Here is a 21,257-nt window from a genome sequence, read left to right as displayed (position 1 = left end):
GGAGGGAATAGAAGACTTTTTAAAGAGTTGTATTTCATGACTGTAAACCGTTTAAAATGTGCATTAATATTTTAAGTAACGACCAAGGTTTTATATCTTGATTTTAAGGCTTATCAGCCTCCCTCCTATGTGATTTCTTTGTCTTATAACCTCTGTGCCAAGGATGAAATAGAAACTTCCTGGGTTAATCGCTGATGTGGAGGCAAAAGTCTCATTCATATCTCAGATTATTAAGATGAGATATAATTGTCTAAATGCAAACATACAGAGTCACCTGCAGTCCTCTTTCCCTTATCCCTTGCCCAATATAGCCTTTGATAACATACATTTATTCTTAATTACTGCAAGATGCTAAGAAATGTGTAAAATAAGGAACATGCATAGTATTTTAAATGTGTTTAGCTAAAGAAATGGCTCATATAACTTTTATTTCTGCCTTGGGTCTTCTTCAATTAGAACAGGGGCAGACAACCTTTTTGGGCTATGGGCACACTGGGCAGTTTAAGATACTTAAATTTTGTGGGCACCACCACAAAATGGCTGCCATGGGAGGTGTGGCAAAGGACAAGTAACCTGCCCAAAAGACTTGAGTACAAGGCTGAGGTGGATTTTGAGTCCCAAAACACCACACAAGTCCTTTGAACCCACAGTTTTCAGCACCAACAGAATCCTATTTCACAACAATGCTAACTGCCAGTAAGAAAATGTGTTAATTTAAAAAGTGGGAGGGATAGAGCACCAAGAAAAGTATCCGAGGGCACACTGGTGTTCACAGGCACCACGTTGCCTAAATCTGAATTAGAATATAAAGAAGAATGATTTACTGCTTTGAAAATATATGCATCATATTCAGCCATATGAACAATAAAATATAAAAACAGGGAGAAATATGTATACTTACTAGGTGAACATAAGGTATGAAGTATCCAAATAAGGCAACTGGGATCCCAAAAGCCCAGATTCGATAACTCATAATTTTGAAAATGGAAAAGTTAAAAACCTTTTTTGCAGGAGGTAATCTGAACATGCCCGTTTCCCACCTTCCTTTGGTACTAGGAAGGAGAGGCACATAAGTAAAGCCAGCCAGGAAGAGAACAAAGAGAAGTATGCATAGGACCCGGAAAGTGTTGTATAGGCCAACTGAGTCAATCAGAACATTTAAAAGAAAAGGAAGTGTTACAGTAAACAAGCTACTGCCAGCAGTGACAATGCCATTCACCAGTCCCAGGCGTTTCTTGAAATAATGTCCCAAAATGACCAGGGATGGCTGATAGGCAAATGAGCAACCACAACCAAATAAGATTCCATAAGTGAAGTAGAGAGGTCCAAGTGAGCTACAACAAACAGAAAATAGTTGTTAACCACAATGTTTTGCGTATTGTATTTGTATTTATAAAATATTTTTATACTACCTTTTGGCCCTAACAAAAGTCCCTAAAGCAGTTTACAACTAATGATGCTGCTGAAACTTGAAATCAGTAAGACTAGTAAATCAAATCTAGCAGGTTCTTACTGGACTCATGTATTCTCTCAGCAAACCTGCATGGTGTAGTACAGGACTGAAGATTGTTGTAATCCCCACTGTGTTCTGCCATCTGACAGTGTGTTAAATACAAGTTACCAGATTCACTTGTAGGAATTTGCATAAACGGGCCTTAATACTCCTCTAAATAATTTGAGTTTTAAAGGTGTAAACGTATATTTAATGTCTACTAGTATCAATCATAATTATAATTACAACAAAAATTTAAAGAGTTCCCTCCTAATAATATATTGATTCCACAACAGCTGAGTTTTTTTTCCGGAAGAGCTACCATATTATATCTTATCTTTAAAGAGCAAACTACCCTTGTTACAGGTTATCAGAGAAATTTATGAAACATTTCATTTGCAGCTGTTGTACTTCCAAGCTCTCTATTTGCTTAACTAATTACCTGGAAGTGGAAAACATTATCTAAGCCAAAAAATTCAGATGTGACTGGGATCCAAATAGTTACTTTAGGTGCATCCAAGGACATGGATGGGCATGCAGAGTAGGAGTTTTTGACACCTCCACCACCCACAGTTCTCAAGCCATTCCACAAACTGCTTTGAACATCCCCCTCAGTTTCAAAGGGTGTTTGCTGTGTGGCATGAGAAGGGGGACTGCTGTTCCAAAACAACCACAACCCTGAAGCTCCCTTAGGTGCACAGAACTAGTTGCACAATACTCTGGAGCCTAGGAACTCTGATTGCTCTCAGGACTAATTTACTGCTATACACTCTACAGATCTGACAGTGTTTCTAGAATATCAACAGAAAACAAATCATTTTATCTTTAATTAACTAAGATAGGTGTATAACTAATTAGGGAGGTAGTAAGAATGGAGAACTATCAAATCAGGACAAATCAGTGTTGTCTAAAAGTAATAATAAATAATAGCTGCTACACATGCAAAAATAATTAAATTGCCAGGAGAGACATATCCATGAGAATTAATTCTACTGAAAGCTTAAAAACACATTCCAGGCCAACTATACTGGATTTTTGGATGAAGTAAATACTATCAATAATCCGGAGTGGGACCAGCGAGGGTGCATGGCCTGGGAAATGGGACATGGCTTGGGGAAGAACTCAGAGATCCATAGTGAGAGGCCTGGAGGTCTGCATGTGACTCACAGGCCAGGGATTCCCCAGCCTGCCTTACGCGTTTCTTGCAAGGACTACTGAGATTATGTCCGTGAAGTGCTTTTAACACCCTTGAGGTGCTGTATAAATATTAAGCATTATCAAAATCATCATCTATGTTAATTATTTCTGCTCCATTTAGACAGTTATAGGAGACAGATTTATTTAAAGGGTATTTAAAGTATAATTTATACATTTAAATGCTGACTTGAAAATATTATACATATTTTCCTATACATATTGAAAACAGACCACAACTTAATACTTGAAGGCTGTCTTTCAAATGTATCATGATTCAGAGAAGCAATTAATTCCATAACGATCTGCCCATGTCAGGAAAGAAATGTAACAAAATGTAAGAAGATAAGGATTGCAAATTACTTGTTACACTTGAAGCCATGTAATAATTCACAGCACCCTCAATACTTTGAGAATACATGATCAGGGTCCCAGAAGACATCATCAGGTTTGTCAGCCAAAATGGCCTAGATAGTGATACACTGCCAAAGGCCACCTGCATTCAATGAGTTCAGTGAAAAATGGTATTCTTACCTTACAAATGAGCTTGAAAGGAGTCCAACAAAAGCCACTGCTGCTCCAACAACAGCTACTATTCGGCAGCCAAACATGTTGGTAAATACACTGACTATGGGAGAACAGAAGAAGATCATTCCCATGGACAGGGAATTCACCAATGCTGTAGAAAAAAGTAAGTATAGAAAAGTTTAAGCATTTAAAGAGTAAACTTGTTTAATATGACATATTTTGTTTCATGACAGAAGAACATATCGTGGAATTGTTACTGTAGTTTTAAGGGAACACAGAAAAATCTGTCAAGGTATTTAAACTGCTAACCAGCTATGTGTTGTACCATCAGTTTGAAAAACCTCAAATCAGGTTCAAATTAAACACTGCATAAGACTGTCACAGAATTCTATTTTCTTTGTTGTGCAAACTAAATGGGAAGACTTATTAAATTCTGCTGAATTATATGAAACACAGGAGTTATATGACTACATGGAAATTGTATGGAAATCATGCAGTCATGTATTTCAAAGACCAGTGCTACTTTAAAATCTGTGAATCTGACCTAGAGACATAAAACCCACAATCAAGCCCAAAATATTATACAAAAGCTGAAGATGTAAAAAAATACTGAAAGTAGTATTTTTTATTTATAATTCCAATTTTCATATATATATTAATCAAAGCCCTTCAGGGTAGCTTCTTTAAAATTCAAATGTTATAAAATTAAACCAACATATCTGGCATAATTGTAAAGGCAAAGGAAGTGATTGTGGGCACAACAAGAAAACTATTATCAATTTTCCAAGAAAATCCAGATGTGGTAAGCAAGCGAACAAAAATAGCTACTAGATCAAAGGAAGGCAAAAGTAAAATGCTACGGTAAGCCCTGGTTCACATATAACAACAACCCAGAGTATGAGATATCATTGAATCATGGGTTGTCATTACATGAGAACCCTGCACTATGGTTTAACTATGGCTTGTTAACCACAAACACCCTAAGAAGAGAACCCATGGTTTGTTGTTGGGTTGTGAACTTGGGATTTGTTAGTGTTAATTTATTTACTACTTTTCTATACTGCCCAATAGCCAAAGCTCTCTGGGAGGTTCACAACAATTAAAACCATAAAATACAACATAAGATACAACATAAAAGTTTAAAAGTTTAAAACTACAGTATAAAATAAAACAAAAAACAAAAGAACACCACCTAGCAGCTGTGCAAAGATATAAAATACAGCAACACATTTAAAACAGAAACTGCAAGACTAAAATACCCAGGAAAACAAAAAGGCCTTCACCTGGTTCCGGAAAGAGCACCATGTAGATACCAAGTGAGCCTCTCCGGGAAGCTCATTCCACAAACAGGGTGCCACAGCACAAAGGCCCTCTTCTGGTAGCCACCCACCTCAATTCCTTTGGAAGGGGCTCCCGGAGAAGGTCTGCTGAGGACAATCTTAGGGTCTGGACAGGCATATATGGGAGAAGACGATCCTTCAGGTAACTTGGCCCCAAGCCATTTAGGGCTTTGAATGTTAATTCCAGCACTTTGAATCGGGCCCAGACAAGGACTGGCATTCAGCACAGATGGAAAAGTACTGGTATAACATGATCACATTGGCCAGACCTTGTTAATAATCTCCCTGAACTATTTTGGACCAGCTGAAGTTTCTTGACTGTTTTCAAGGGCAGCCCCATGTATAACACATTGCAGTAATCCAGATGAGAGGTTATCAGAGCATGGATAACTGTGGCTAGGCTATCTCAGTCCAGATAAAGACACAGTTGGTATATTAACCTTAGATGATAAAAGGTGCTCTGTGCCACTGAGTACACCTGTGCCTCTAGTGACAATGCTGGATCCAAGAGCACCCCCAAACTATGAACCTGATCCTTTAGGGGGAGTGCAACCCCCTCCAGAACAGGTCAAACATCATGTAGCTGGGAAGACAAACCATCTACTAACAGTACCTCTATCTTGTCTAGATTGAGTCTCAGTTTATTGACCGTCATCCAGTCCATTACCATGCCTAGGCATTGATTCAGAACAGCCACTGCCTCACTTGGATTTGATGAAAAGGAGAGACAGAATTGGGTGTCATCTGCACATTGATGACACCTCAGCCCACACCTCCAAATAATGTCTCCCAGTGGTTTCATGTAGATGTTGAACAGCATGGGGGATAGAATAGAGCCTTGTTGAACCCCATAGCATAGCTGGCAAGGCAAAGAGCAATAATAGCCCAGCACTACCTCCTAGAATCAGCCATCTAAGTAGGGCTGGAACCACTGCAGTGCAACATCTCCAACTCCCAACCCAGACATTCTATCCAGAAGGATATCATGGTTGATGGTACTGAAAGCCACTGAGAGGTCCAAGAGAATCAACAGGGTTACACTCTCCCTCTCCCTTTCTTGGCAAAGGTCATTCCACAGGGTGACCAAGGCTGTTTCTGTTCCAAAACCAGTCCTGAAGCCCAATTGAAATGGGTTGAGATAATCAGTTTCATTCAAGCGTGCCTGGAGCTGATAGGCAATGACCGGCTCAAGCACCTTGCCCAGGAAAGGGATGATGGCTACTGGCCTATAGCTGGTAACATCATCCAGGTTCAGGTTAGGTTTTTTCAGAAGGCTGGCACCACTCCCTCTCTCAAGGAGGAGTTTACAACCTCCTGGACCCAGCCTGATATCCCCTCCCTATTAGATGTAATAAGCCAGGAAGGGCAAGGGTCAAGCACACAGGTGGCCAACCAGCCTTGGCTAAGAACCTGGTCTGCATCCTCAGGCCTCAACAACTGAAACTCATCCAATAAAACTGGACTGCTCTGGGCACCTCTACTAATGTTTCATTGCCGTCAGCTCAGGTGTATACCAAGAAGCTGGCCAGGCTCTGCTCAGAGGGAGAGGGCACTTGAGCACTATCATGTCAGCTGCCCAAGTCATCTCTGCATTCTGCACAGTGACCTAGGCTTTACCAGGTGCATCAGCCATATCAATGGGAAAATCCCCCAGAGCCCTCTGGAATCCATTGGAATCCATTAGCCTCTGTGGGCGGACCATTTTAGTAGGCCCCCCACGCTTGCAAAGGGGAAAGGCTGCTGAGGGTCTAAACCTCATTAGGAAGTGATCCAACCATGACAATGGGATAGATGTTAATTCTCTGACTTTCAGATCACCATCCTCCTGCCCAATCAAGAGAACCAAAGTGTGTGTCCTCTTATATGTCTTGGGCTGATGCCATGTTGAAATAGCCCCCTGGTTGTCATGGAAGTCATGAAGTCCTGAGCTGCCCCAGATCCAGCAGCCTTAGCATAGATGTTCAGAATCCCACCAGAACCATCATTCTAGGGGTCCTCAACACCAAATCTGAGACCACCTCCATCAGCTCCAGCAAGGAGACTGATTGATAGCAGGGTATGCAAGCAGAATCCCTAATCTGTCTCAGGTACCCAACACAAGACACAAGCACCCAAGATCAGAACTCAAATGAACAGGAAGCCAGCTTATAAAGGGAGACAGAATCTCTGTAGACCACAGCAACCCGCTTTCCTGATGTTCAAGTCAGTGATGGTAAAGCACTGAGTACCCAGGGGAGCACAGCTGGGAGAGACTAACCCATCTCAGTTCCCCCACCCAGGTCTCAGTAATACATACCAGGTCGGCCCTCTCATCCACGGTTAAATCATGGATAAGGTAGGGATGTACGGAACCCCTACCTTTCGTTCCGTGGGGGTTCCGCGGGGGGAAGGCAATCCATTCCTCCCCCCGGAATCCTCCGGAGAGGCTCCACGTCCACTAGATTCCATGGAGCCGCACTCCAGCTCCGTACTGCAGTCGATACAGCAATGGCGGCCGCCATTACTGTTTCGCTTGGAGAAAGACAGCTGCAAATGGCGTAGTGGATGCCACTTATGGCCGTAAAGCCCTGAATGGATGCTATTACACCATTTGTGGCTGTCTTTCTCCAAGTGAAACGGTAACGGTGGCTGCCATTGCCGTATTGCTGAGGATCTGGAGCAGGAGTGCCGGTCTGCGGGGGATCCTCGGGAGGCAGAGGTGAGTGGTGCCGTTCCGCCACAGATTCCGGAGGCTGGATTCTTTGGAATCCAAAGAATGAGAATTCTTTGGATTCTCATTTGAATCCGCGGCAGAAATCTCCGCCATCCCTAGGATGAGGGAGATTCAGCAGCAGCAGCACCACCAGACCCAAGGGCAAAACTGGTAAGGGAGTCAGGAACCCCGATTAATAGTCAGGGAAAGAACCAGAAGAGGGAATAGGCATACATTATCTAGCCCCTCTTCTTCTCAACTGGCCTGTTAATCCCCCAATGCCATATCTCCCCCTACCCAAGGCCGCACTAATAGGGGCACCCCCTTCCCCCCTAGATTATCCAATGAATTCCCCAGGCACATGTTAAAGTAACAGTATAAACATGTTAAAGTAACAGTATTGCCCTCAGTGCAATAGCTAACAAGGGGCAGGTGAATGTCTACACTTGCTCATCTGTTCTCCCACCTGCTGCCCTCCCACCTGCTGCTAGTTGCTGGTTGCTGGGGTGTATTAAGCTGAATGGCTGTGAAGTCCCCACATCTGCTGGTATCTGTGCCTTTTCTCAAGCAGGCAAACAAGAAGAGAACTCATGGTTTGTTTTTTGGGTTGTGAACTCTGGGTTGCTTGTGGTTAACAACCCATAGTTAATCCATAGTGTAGGGTTTGCACGTAACAACAACCCATTGTTCAACAACAAGCCTTACTCAACTCATACCCTGGGTTGTTATGTGCAAACCAGATCCAAGAGAGAGAAAGCGGGAATCTCAAGTCAAAGAAATAGAAATACATGGGCAGCCTTTGCTCAATAATGGATAAGAATGAGTTTACATACAGCAAACATCTAAACTCCAGTATTGCCCTAAAATGGACTAAAATGGACCAGCATGGGCGAATTTAATTCAGGTGACCATTATATCTACTACTGTGGGCAAGAATCCCTTAGAAGAAATGGAGTAGCACTCATAGGCAACAAAAGGGTGGGAAAAGCAGTACTGGGGTACAATCTCAGAAATGATAGAATGATCTCAGTACGAATCCAAGGCAAACCATTCAACATCACAGTAATTCAAGTCTATGCCCCAACCACTGAGGCCGAAGAAGCTGAGGTTGATCGGTTCTATGAAGACCTACAACACCTTCTAGAACTAACACCAAAAAAAGATGTCCTTTTCATCATAGGGGATTGGAATGCCAAAGTAGGAAGTCAAGAAATAACCGGGATAACAAGCAAGCACGGCCTTGGTGTACACAATGAAGCAGGACAAAGGCTAATAGAGTTTTGCCAAGAGAACACGCTGATCATAGCAAACACTCTTTTCCAACAGCACAAGAGGCGACTCTACACATGGACATCACCAGATGGTCAATATCGAAATCAGATTGATTATGTCCTTTGCAGCCAAAGATGGAGAAGCTCTATACAGTCAGTAAAAACAAGACCTGGAGCTGACTGTGGTTCAGATCATGAGCTTCTTGTTGCAAAATTTCGGCCTAAATTGAAGAACATAGGGAAAACCACTAAACCATTCAGATGTCAGGGTGAACACTGAGCCCATAGAATCCTAGAGTAGTTCTGATTCTGAGGAAGAGCAGTCGCTCCTGGGAGAGGAGCATGCTCATCCTTCCCAGAACCAACAGCTGGCAGAGATTCCTCCCACCGGCATTCCTGGCATAGATAGCAGTCCCGGAAGTGAGAGCGCGCAGGAAGAAGACTAGCTGGACGTGCGACGCCGACACAGGGAGCGGCGCCAAATGGAGGGCACGGAAAGGAGGCGTAGTGCCCAGTTGGCGCGCAAACAACGGTTGCGCCCAGAGGATCCAAGGGAAAAGGGGAGGGACTCTCCCTAGCCCATAAGTTCAGGGTCTGCCAGTGATTCTCCTTCAAATGGGGACAAATGTTCCAACTTAGCGCATAGGTACTCTGCTGCTCATAGCTAGTTGCTAACAGTAGGGTTGTTAAGTTGTAAACGAGGAATAAAGCTTTGAAAAGAATCCCTTTGTCTGTGTCTGGACTTGGCTGCTGGATTAGACTGAAAGAGGCCGCCAAGGAGCCCTTGACATCAGGTATGACCTAAATCATATCCCTTATGAATATACGGGGGAGGTGATGAATAGATTTAAGGGATTAGACTTGATAGACAGAGTGCCTGAGGAACTATGGACGGCGGTCCGTAACGTTGTTCAGGAGGCAGCAACTCAATCCATCCCAAAGAAAAAGAAATGCAAGAAAGCAAAGTGGCTGTCTGATGAGGCTTTACAAGTAGCTGAGGAAAGAAGGGAAGCGAAAAGCAAGGGAGAAAGGGGAAGATACATCCAACTGAATGCAGAGTTCCAGAGAATAGCAAGGAGAGACAAGAAGGCCTTCTTAAATGAACAATGCAAGGAAATCGAGGAAAACAATAGAATGGGAAAGACTAGAGATCTTTTCAAGAAAATCGGAGATATCAAGGGAACATTTTGTGCAAAGATGGGCATGATAAAGGACAAAGAAGGCAGGGACCTAACAGAAGCAGATGAGATTAAGAAGAGGTGGCAAGAATACACAGAAGAACTATACAGGAAGGATCTGAATGTCCCTGATAGCCATGATAGTGCAGTCACTGAACTTGAGCCAGGCATCCTCGAGAGTGAAGTCAAGTGGGCCTTAGGAAGCATTACTAACAACAAAGCTAGCGGAGAAGACAGTATTCCAGCTGAGCTATTTAAAATCCTAAAAGATGATGCTGTTAAAGTGCTGCACTCAATATGCCAACAAATTTGGAACACTCAACAGTGGCCACAAGACTGGAAAAGGTCAGTTTACATTCCAATTCCAAAGAAGGGCAATGCCAAAGAGTGTTCAAACTACCGTACAATTGTGCTCATTTCACATGCCAGCAAGGTGATGCTCAAAATCCTACAAGCTAGGCTTCAGCAGTATGTGAACCGAGAAATACCGGAAGTACAAGCGGGGTTTCAAAGAGGCAGAGGAACTAGAGATCAAATCGCCAACATTTGCTGGATCATGGAGAAAGCAAGAGAATTCCAGAAAAACGTCTATTTCTGCTTCATTGACTATGCTAAAGCCTTTGATTGTGTGGATCACAACAAACTGTGGCCAATTCTTAAAGAGATGGGAGTACCAGACCACCTTACCTGTCTCCTGAGAAACCTGTACGAGGGTCAAGAAGCAACAGTAAGAACCAGACACGGAACAACCGAGTGGTTCAAAATTGGGAAAGGAGTACGACAAGGCTGCATATTGTCACCCTGCTTATTTAACTTATATGCAGAGCACATCATGAGAAAGACCGGGTTGGATGAATCACAGGACGGAATTAAGATTGCCGGGAAAATTATCAACCACCTCAGATATGCAAACGATACCACCCTAATGGCAGAAAGCGAAGAGGATCTAAAGAGCCTCTTGGTGAGGGTGAAAGAGGAGAGTGCAAAAGCTGGTTTGAAACTCAACATTAAAAAAAACTAAGATCATGGCATCTGGCCCCATCACTTCCTGGCATATAGAAGGGGAAGAAATGGAAGCAGTGACAGATTTTACTTTCTTGGGCTCCAAGGTCACCGCAGACGGTGACTGTAGCCATGAAATTAAAAGACGCTTGCTCCATGGGAGAAAAGCTATGGCAAACCTAGACAGCATAGTAAGAAGCAGAGACATCACCTTGCCGACAAAGGTCCGTCTAATCAAAGCTATGGTTTTCCCAGTAGTAATGTATGGCTGTGAGAGCTGGACTATAAGGAAGGCTGAGTGCCGAAGAATTGATGCTTTCGAACTGTGGTGCTGGAGAAGACTCTTACGAGTCCCCTGGACTGCAAGGAGGTCAAATCAGTCCATCCTACAGGAAATCAACCCTGAGTGCTCAGTGGAAGGACAAATACTGAAGCTGAAGCTCAAATATTTTGGCCACCTAATGCGAAGAGAAAAGTCACTGGAAAAAACCCTGATGCTGGGAAAGATTGAAGGCAAAAGGAGAAGGGGACGGCAGAGGATGAGATGGCTAGATAGCATCACCGATGCAATGAATATGAACTTGAGCACGCTCCGGGAGAGAGAGAAGGACAGGAAGGCCTGGCGTGCTATGGTCCATGGGGTCACGAAGAGTCGGACACAACTTAACAATTGAACAACAACAACAACAAGCTTTACAATGTGTACATTTTGTTCTACATGGCAAATAAAAGAAATGGAATGCTATAGATAGTAACCAATTATAGTCCTATGCAGAATTGACCCATTGAAATTAATAGCTGTGACTAATTTAAGTCTAATTCATTTCAATGGGTCTACTCTCAGTAGCACTAATACTGGATACTACCCTATATGTAGTAGTATTTATGTCATCTATACAATTTATAGCACATGTCTATGCCTGTTTGACAGAAAAAAAGGGCCTACAACTCCCAGCATGCCTTAGCTAGCATAGCTGGATAGAGAATGCTAGGAGATGTAGGACTTTTTTCTGCCTAAACATGCATAGGATTGCACCCTTAGAGTAAGGGTGGGCTGTGGGCCTTCAGATGTTGTTGGATTCCAGCTCCCATCATCCCTGACCTTTGGCCATGCTGGCTGGAGCTGATGGGAATTGGAGTCCAACAACATTTTGGGGGCTGCAGGTTGCTCACCCCTGATTTAGTGAATACTCCTCTGCTGGATCAAGTCTTAAGCAGACAGAAAGTGGCCTTCCATTTGCAGAAGTTAGAATCCAACCGAATATTTTTTTCTTGACTTAAAATTAGGTAGTAAAGTCAGAGAGAGAATGATGCAATATTAAAGATCTGCTTTAGTGCTATAACAGCTATATAAGAAGTCCACTAACTTGGATGCCAGACCATCAGAGTATTCCTGGGTTAATAAGACACTCCCAATCACAGCTTTAACTATAAAGATTGTAAATGTTCTTTGAGAACTCCAGATTCCTGCAGTCCAGAGACTCATGGGCACTTCAGCCCTCACTGGTCCCTCAGTGGCTGATGTGTCTGATAGATACAGTATGTGTAGTTTGCAGAGCCGACTACCTGGGTAAGGCAGACATTTATATCACTGGAGGGAAAATATCCCTTCCTTTCCATGGGATTATTCTAGTGCTCCTAGCTGGGAGAATGGGAAATTGCCTGTCTGAATGAAAAATCATAAATTGGTTAATTTCCATCCAAAAACCATTTCTAGGACTCATGATGGAAGTATCTTGAAAAACTATTGCAGCAAGCGCTGCATATTTTTCCCAATCATGTCCACCAGAGGGTGCCCTGAGCAATCATTTTCTGAATCCTTTGGGGCCTGAATTTCAGATTATTCATACCCATATTATTAAAGCTGCCAGTAGCTGTTGGTATTGATGGAAAACAGAAAGCAGAAACAGAAATATAGGACCAGTTCCCAGTGGACAATATGTATTATAAGAAAATAGGATGAGGAAGGGGGTAAGCAGCTGAAAAGGGACATGGTACTAAAGAGACATAGAATTATATAAAAAGGAGATGAAATGCACAGCACCAAATGGGCTAACATTTTGAACAGTGTACTAGTACAGTGGTTCAGAAGGATGAACCCTAAGAATCCAGGACTAGTGCAGAGGCACTACTGTTTCCCTTGGGCTGTCATTGTGTGAGCTATACTACAACAGCTGTGCAGCAGCAGCAGCCACTGCCATCATCTGTATTGCTTTGCTAAAGCTTAACCCTGTTCCAGCATGGAATGAACAGAGTCCCACAGAGAACTACACAAGATTTGACTTTAATTGTAATGATACAAATCATAGCTTGAACCACTAAAATTAAAGCCAATTTATAAGAGTAAGTTACCAGGGTATTTAAATGCCATAACTTTCTTACTGTAAACATTTTGGGATGGCAACCCAGAAGGTAATCTAAAACACCATCCAAGAAGAACCAGTGTTCAGACACAGGCATGCTGAATCTGACAGATCACACTGCATAGAGCCTATTTGCAAGCCCATGAGATGGCAATGATAGCAGCAAAGAAATATCTTTTCTCCGCTACTGTTGTGTTAGTTCAATCTTGTCCTGCTTGAGATTTTCCAAGTGGTACAGGGTTTTTGTTAGGCAGGAATCTTTAGAAGCTGGGTCCTCTCTAGGTCACAGTGCGGTTTTTTGCTTGATTCTCAACTGGCAGAAGTCACTCACATTTGATCTAGTTTGAGCACCACAGTTGATGTAGTCCATATAATGGCAGCACTGGAAACATCTGCTTGCTGCAAATGCTTTGACTCCTCCTCCTTGGAGATATGGATGTGGTACTTGTGGCTTTGAAGCAATTAGGTTCCTTGCCCACAAGTTTTGTGGGGTTTTGACTATAATTGTCAATATCCCCTTGAAAGGGGGTAGGGTTTCCCAGGTGTTGAAGGTGGAAGTAGTTCATCCACTCTTAATGAAATCAGAGTTAGATAAAGACAATCTGGCCAATTTTAGACCTGTTTTCAACCTCCCTTTCTCAAGGTGATTGAGCACACGATAACATATAGCAACTCCAGGCATTCCTGAATGGATGATGCATTGTTCCTTTACCCTTTTCAGCAGGTCAGAGACTGCTTTGGTGCCTTTGGTGGTTGATCATATAGGGATCTCTCAGCAGCTTTTGGTATAGTAGATCATAATGTTTCCTTACAACATTTGCCCAGTAGCTCAGGGATTATGTCCCAATGGTTCTGTTATTTTTTGTCCAGTAGGACAGAGGGTGACAACTAGGGACACTGTCAGCACCCTGCGATTTGTTATGTGGGGTGCCACAGGATGCTGACATCTGTGTGAAGCTGCCAAGCAAGATCCATAGCTTTGGAGTTCATTGTCATCAGTATGCTAATGACACCCAACTCTGTATTTCCTCAGAAGAGCTGTCTAACCTGAACCAGTGCTTGAAAGCAGTGGTCAGGTAGATGAGAAGGAGCAGTCTGAAGCTAAATCCAGTCAAAGCCAAAGGTTGTGTTAGTGGAAGACATTTCTACTCAGAAGAGGAGTAGCTTGCCTTTGAAGATAGGGTGTTGTTACCATGAGCAGGTGAAGAGTTGGAGGTACTCCTGGATCCAGGCCTATTTCTTGTCACATTGATGGGAGCTGGGGCAAGAAGTGTCTTTTTGATCTGCACTTGGTACAGAAGCTCTCTCCCATTCTGAACTTGCTACACTGATTCACCTTTCTGTAATGTCCAGGCTTGGCTATGAGATTGCACTCTGTGTGGAGTCATCCTTGAAGACTACTTGGAAGCTTCAAGGATGCCAATTGCAGCTGCATGCCTTCCATCAGAAGTGGGAAGCCATGAGGCCCATATTCAGCCTGTTCTGCTACAATTAAATTGGTTACCAGTTTGCTAATGGTTTTAATTGAAGATGCTGGTTTTACAACACAATCCAATACATTTCTACTCAAAGGTTCCACTGAGTTCAATGGGGCTTACTCCCAAGTAAGTGGGCAAAGGATTGTAGCCTCAATCTATAAAGCTCTTCACAACCTGGGAATGACATACCTAAACTACCCTACATGAGCACAAGCACCACTTGTAATCTGGCCAACTGGCATTGCTCTGTCCTTAAGGAAAATAAGTATGATGCAACTAAAACTAGGGCCTTTACAGCAGTGCTTCCAAAGCTTTAGAAACTTCTACCTGAAGTAATATGAAAATTAACATACTTGCTGAGATTTTAAAAGCACTAAAACTTTTTTTCAGCCAGCTTTTGGTTAAGTTTGGTTTGTTCCTTTGGCTGGTGTGTTACATTGTTTTATACCACTTAATTTAATTTCAAAATAGTTTGGTGTATTCACTACTTTAAGTACCAGATAAGTGGTTTATAAATATATAAATAAAATGCCCAGTTCAATGTTCCCCTTTGTAAAGTAGGCCCAAACTTGACTGCAAACTCTGAGTTCCCAGCACAGTTCAGTATGCTGTGCTGCATGGGGAAGAGGAGATAGTAAATACTTCAGTACACCAAGTTAGATTTCATAGTATGCCATTGGTATTGGCTTGGCAGCAGGTTTTGAATCCAACGTTTCACTTACAAATTTAGATAAGTACTTTGCATTATAATGAGTGTTCAATATTTCCTCACATATCTACCATATTGTCTTACTATGTGAAGTAATGAACCGGCCAGTTTGGAAGTACTGCAACCATTTTGATTGCATTCCTTCAAAACTTGGCCTTCTTTCAAAGTTCACTTGAAGTCAGAAAAGAATATGCTTAATTTCTGCCATATCAATTCAGGAGTAAATTCTTCCAACAAGAGCCAGCATAATTCTCTTTTTGTAGAGTACACTCATGTTAGTCTTACAGGCCATAGTTGTCAGCTTTGATTCACTTTCCACAGTCATTTCATAGACTGTAACCATTTTTGCCACTTGCTCTCAATTATTTGTTTTTCTTATGTGGTAGCTCTTATCCTTTAAAGAGCTTATTGAGCATGTCTTCTTTAGTTTTGACTCTTTGTACATGTTGAGTAAAAAAATTACTTTTAGCCTTCCCTTTTTAAAAAACATTCTACAAAGTTATTTAAAGAAACATTAGATCCTTTGTTACCTAAAACAGGAACTAGAGTTTATACTTATTTTCTATAGTGACTCACTATAAAGTCAAAAACTTAACACACTGGGTTGCATCCAATGGTGGCTTTGGCTTAGTGGTACACACTTTTGCTAACATCAAGGCACCTGTTTTTTGCCAGTCATCCTTATCCACTCAAGCCCTCCCACCCCCTAAAAAGCTGCCCCTAAAAAGCCATTGGAGAGATATGACTTACAGCTTGCAAGTGTACTGTTTAATCCTCACATTAAGCAAAGGACTCCAGAGCCATAGGTATTGTTGCCTTTTTTTGCTCTTCCCACTCCTGAATCCTTCTGTCCGGTCCTCTCTCCCATCTGCCTTAACATTCAGATTAGATGTACTGCACAGAACATTGCAGAGAGGTGGACCAAAGAATCTGGGCAGGAAAAGCATAGCTGCCAAGTCTCCAACATCACTGGGGCATTTAAAAATACACCAATCTCTGGACTGCAAATTTCTGCAGTGATGAACAGGTATACCTAAACTAACCCTCAGAGTTAACTCCTGACCAGGTAGACAAGTTTGAAGATGGAATACTTTTGTTGAGACATAATATAAACAGCATCTTATAGGATTTAAATAGTTTAAAAAATTAGCTCATACTGCCAATGTATTCACTCTGAATGATAAAAGATCTATATATTGACAATCAGTTACTGGCAGAACTACCTTTCAGTATTCAATTTGTTAGTTTGTCAGCTTGTTTGGAATGTGATAACTCTATTGAACAACACGGAAATACCAGAACATAAATTTCATACCAATCTGGGTTGAACTCTATATTCCAACTTAAAATGCTTGAATTCGTAGGAATACAGATGATCAGATGACCACATAATAAGGTTTTCTACCATGTTTTTACTTTGTGATGTGTAACCTGGTATGATTTATTTTCTGCCACACATTCTAATGTGTGGTAAAGACTTCTACATATTTACCATTTACTAAGTTGGTTATCTGTATTAGTAAACTGTGGCAAGTGACACTGAGCAGTGAAAATTCTCCCCTGAGCAATAGTTTCATGGCTAGAATATTCTTATCAGGATCAGCTTGTCTTACTTGCTTTTTTTTTCATCGTTTTCAGATCTTAAGTTCAGATTTCTATTCCATGGATATATTGTATTATAAAATATTTAAATATTTTCAACTGTAAGTTTTTTAAATAGAATTCAGTTAATTTTGAATGTGCTTGTGGGTGTTGTTTGCTGCTGTTAGTGAGAAACTATAGTTAGAGCTCTGACATTATGGCACTATGTGTCGTATATGATGAGGTGGTTGTATGTATATATGATTAATCTTGACTTTACACCTTAAAAGTGAACACTGTCGTACTTTTTGTTCTTGTGTATTCATGGCTATTAAAAAAAAAGATTTAAATGGAAAAACCTAACATGTTCACTGTTCACCTTGAAAGGCTTTGCAGGCTTAAAAAGTCAGAAAATTAGAAAAGATCAACCATCTACTTTCCCATACAAAAAAACAGGAAGCAGTGATAATACACTGCAGCATTGCATTGAGGGATAGAAAGAAACTAATATCTTCACAGCCACATAACCACTGAAAGGGGGATACATCAACAACAGCCATGGGATGCTTCAAGACCAGCCAGAGTCATCCATATTGTTGCACTTCAACAGCCATTTAAGAAGTAGGCAAACTTCCCCACAATTAGCATGTGACATGTTGGTTGTATAAAAACAGCTACCCTTCCATAGCTGTTTTTAGGAGATAACAACAAAATAATGTAATGCAATCTCTTCTTTGAACACTTGAGACATCACAAAGAAAGTGAGTGTGCAAGATCAGGGCAAAGTTTTGCATGAACCCCTGTTCAGCCCTCACATCTGTTTTCGGGCAGGAAAGATGTAGAAGCCTCTTTTTTGAGCTAGGGAGCTAAGAGTGAAATCTGGCATGCTTATTTGACAGAGTTCTCCATTAGAGGCACAAATACCTGTGTAACCCCTACACCCATTTTTGAAAGAGGCTCAAACACTGTGCTTTCCTGGTGTATTATGGAGTTGCTCTTCTACAATGTATTCAAAGCAACATACAGTTTGGCATTTGGGGACAACTTGTGGCCAAATTGCAGATTCTTAGCAAGACTTGCAAATGAGACATATAACTGCAAAATCCAGTTTTTTAGGGTAACCACAGATGCCAACCTGAATCAAGGAAAGGTAGCTGAATGACTGCTGGTGGGAAGAGAGTGTAATTTAATAGAGGCCCATACATGGTGTTTAGAAATCTGATATAAAGCTATTGTAAGATGGCTAATTAATTAAGGATTGCAGGAAAGACAAACAGAAGTCTGGTGTATTGTCAGGGATTTCATTTCCCCTACAGTCATCTCTATTTACTCCATTGTGGTTAAGCACAATGGTGTATTTGTCTGCAGAAGAACTGACACTAACAATACTGGTTCAATCCATTCTTTCTAGGTTACTTTTTATGACAGATCTCTAAAACTGAACATGGGTTATTTGTAAAATGCCAGCTGAACGTATTTTCACATTTAAATTGGTAATAAAGAACTAGGAGATTTTTAGTACTTTAAAGAGAAAACAGCCATCAGAATTGAGTAAATAGCAGCGTGACTTGTATTCTTATTGCTTTAATTTATTAGCACTATTTTTAGTCATTATACAGAGTCCTGCTATGCATCTTCCCTCACATTAGCCAAGACACAAAGAACAAGACCATGAAGTACACATCAGTACTGCATTTCTAGTTGGTAAATTAAAATTGACTAAAACTGTGCCCCTGATTAGTCAGGCAGCAGGTTTTTAATACACTTATAGATGGGTGGGATCATCACCACAGAGAAGGACATGATTCTTAAGATAATGACCAGTTCACACAATCACCGCAGCTTAAACAAGCCACACTGTTTAAGCCACTGTGCATGTTGGTGGCCATTTGCCTAATTACCTGCCAGGGCATGGCTTATTGTGTCATCTGAACCCAGGCTGCATGGCTTGTTTGAGGGGGAAGTAACCCTCAAATAACTCAACAGGCCATGTGTTATTTGAGGATTGTTTCCCTCTTAAACAAGCCATGCCACCCAGGTTCAGATGACATGACAAGCCATGCCCAGGCAGGTAATTAGGCAAATGGTGCCCAGCGTGCGTTGGCACATGCTGCAGTTTAAACAAGCCATTGTGTCTGGTTTAAGCTGCAGTGATCACGCGAACTGGGCCAATGCTTGCTCCATTTCATCTGTGTTTGACTAAAAACAAGTATGCGTCTTGTTTCAGAACTGTTTTTATCCATATGCAAATTTAAAATCAAGAGATTTAGTTAATTGACTAGATTTCTTAAGATCAATTAATGAAGATTTGAATTAAGTAACAGCCCTAAAATTGGGCCATCTGCATTGCTATCTAGAAGGAGTATGGATCACCTCAGCATAGAGCCCCGTCCATTAACTGTCAGTGACGTGGCAGACAGCCATACACATCACCGGGTCACAGCTCTGGAAATAGGTAGAAAGAATGGAAGGAATACTGCAGGAACTGCAGACAAAGGCTACCGTCCTAACCACATTTTGTTTTTTAGTTCTTCAGGCACATTTGTTTTTTTAGTTCTTCAGGGTTTTTTTAGTTCTTTTTAAATATATTATTGTTTTTAGATCTTTCCCTGCTGGTGGTTTTGACTCTGGTTTGTTACATTTTAATCTTTTAAGGTTTACATTATGTTTTATCATGTTATATTTTACGGTGTTAATTTTTGTGAACACCCCAGGAAGCTTTGGCTATTGGTCAGTACAGAAATGTAATAAATAAATAAATAAATATTTTTTCTTAGTAAACATGTTTAGGATTGAGTTATAAATATATTTATCCAGCCTACCTTATTCCCTCCTTTTCTCAACCAAGTGCAGTATGGAGCATTGGATGCAGGAAGCTGTCTTTAGCATAGGAAGAGTAAGGCAGCATGAGATAGCAAGGAGAATCAAGGATCTCAGTCAGATAGAGAGGGAAGCTAATCATGCATCCAGTTACTAATTGTGGGCATTTTATTATTTGACTGAATGAGTTTGAAGACATACAGTGTAAACCAACTCAGTAAAATTAGTATTCTGTTCAATCTGGCTACATAATTATTGGGATGTGCTTTATATGCTACACCAGCTGCCTTCTGTAGAGAAAGAGCTTGTGATGTTTTGAAAAAACTAAAATGCAGAATAGTGCATGAGCTGATCAGTCCATACAAGTTTGGAACCAAGAAAGTGATGTCAGCATAAAGCTAAGCTGGTACAGGCAGCACACTTAAGGTAGTCCTTATAAGAAACAGTTTGCCAAAAAACACACAGAAAAACCCTACTTCAGTCCTCTGCTACATGGCAGAATAGTGCACCCATTTACTTTTAAATATACCATCCAGACTACACAATTCTTGTACTGATATACTGTACAAATCAGACAAAAAGAGCATCACAGAGAGTTCCTCATAGAGCAAACCATTCTCAATTCAAGCAAGTCACAAGGAAAGGCAAACAACCTCAGGGTCAACACCGTCCTTTGACTTCCTCCCCTATGATTGTGACCTCTTGGGAGTAACTGAACAGGTGGCAAATAGCTTATCTGTTGCCCCACATACTCTAGCTCTTTAGGCAGTATCATTCAATTTTTAACTCTGAAAATGTTTCAGACTTCCTGTATGAAACACATGCACACACACACACACTGTTAAACTATGTCAATATGCTACTTTTCCCGTTACATACATTTGTATCACCCATTGCCCTAGAAAACACATTCAGTTTAATAAGCAATTGATGTTGGACAAGTATGAATTTTAACAGATCCATTACTTAGTTTCTAAAACATTGTAGCAGCACTAGGTTTTGTTAATTCTAAGTCTACCTACTCTTTAGTAAGTTTCATTAGTATTTTTATATAAAACTGGCCTATAATGGAGGATTCCATTGGTACAGTATATCATAGAATCGTAGAATCATAGAATAGTAGGGTTGGAAGGGGCCTACAAGGCCATCAAATCCAACCCCCTGCTCAATGCAGGAACAAGTCAGAGCATCCCTGACAGATGGCTGCTCAGCCTCGTCCTGGATGCCTCCAGTGTGGGACAGGCCACCACCTCCCTAGGGAATTGGTTCCATTGTCGTATTGCTCTAACAGGACGTTTCTCCTGATGTTCAGCTGGAATCTGGCTTCCTGTAACTTAAGCCCATTATTCCGTGTCCTGCACTCTGGGATGATCGAGAAGAGATCCTGGCCTTTCTCTCTGTGACAACCTTTCAAGTACTTGAAGAGCACTATCATATCTCCCCTCAGTCTTCTCTTCTCAAGGCTAAACATGCCCAATTCTTTCAGTCTCTCTTCATAGGGCTTTGTTTCCAGTGCCCTGATCATCTTTGTTGCCCTCCTCTGAAACCTCTCCAGTTTGTCTGCATCCTTCTTGAAGTGCGGTGCCCAGAACTGGACACAGTACTCCAG

The 21,257-nt window shown here is 41.5% G+C and overlaps 1 protein-coding gene across 1 annotated transcript in view; it reads right to left on the bottom strand.

Annotated features, from left to right (window-relative positions):
• Positions 1-21,257, bottom strand: part of SLC16A10 (solute carrier family 16 member 10) — a 71,107-nt gene that overhangs the window by 30,112 nt on the left and 19,738 nt on the right. The window contains exons 2-3 of the mRNA XM_084827305.1: positions 3,221-3,365; positions 902-1,334 (exon numbers count right to left, since the gene is read on the bottom strand). Of these exons, the coding sequence (XP_084683431.1) occupies positions 902-1,334; positions 3,221-3,365 (578 nt within the window). The remainder of the gene's footprint in view (positions 1-901; positions 1,335-3,220; positions 3,366-21,257) is intronic.

The sequence above is a fragment of the Heloderma suspectum genome, chromosome 1 (assembly GCF_057233095.1).
Source record: "Heloderma suspectum isolate Gila_16-S chromosome 1, 16-S_ref, whole genome shotgun sequence".
NCBI classification, from domain to species: domain Eukaryota; kingdom Metazoa; phylum Chordata; class Lepidosauria; order Squamata; family Helodermatidae; genus Heloderma; species Heloderma suspectum.
Note: the sequence above shows the minus strand (reverse complement) of the source record. Positions and strands in the feature narration are given on the sequence as shown.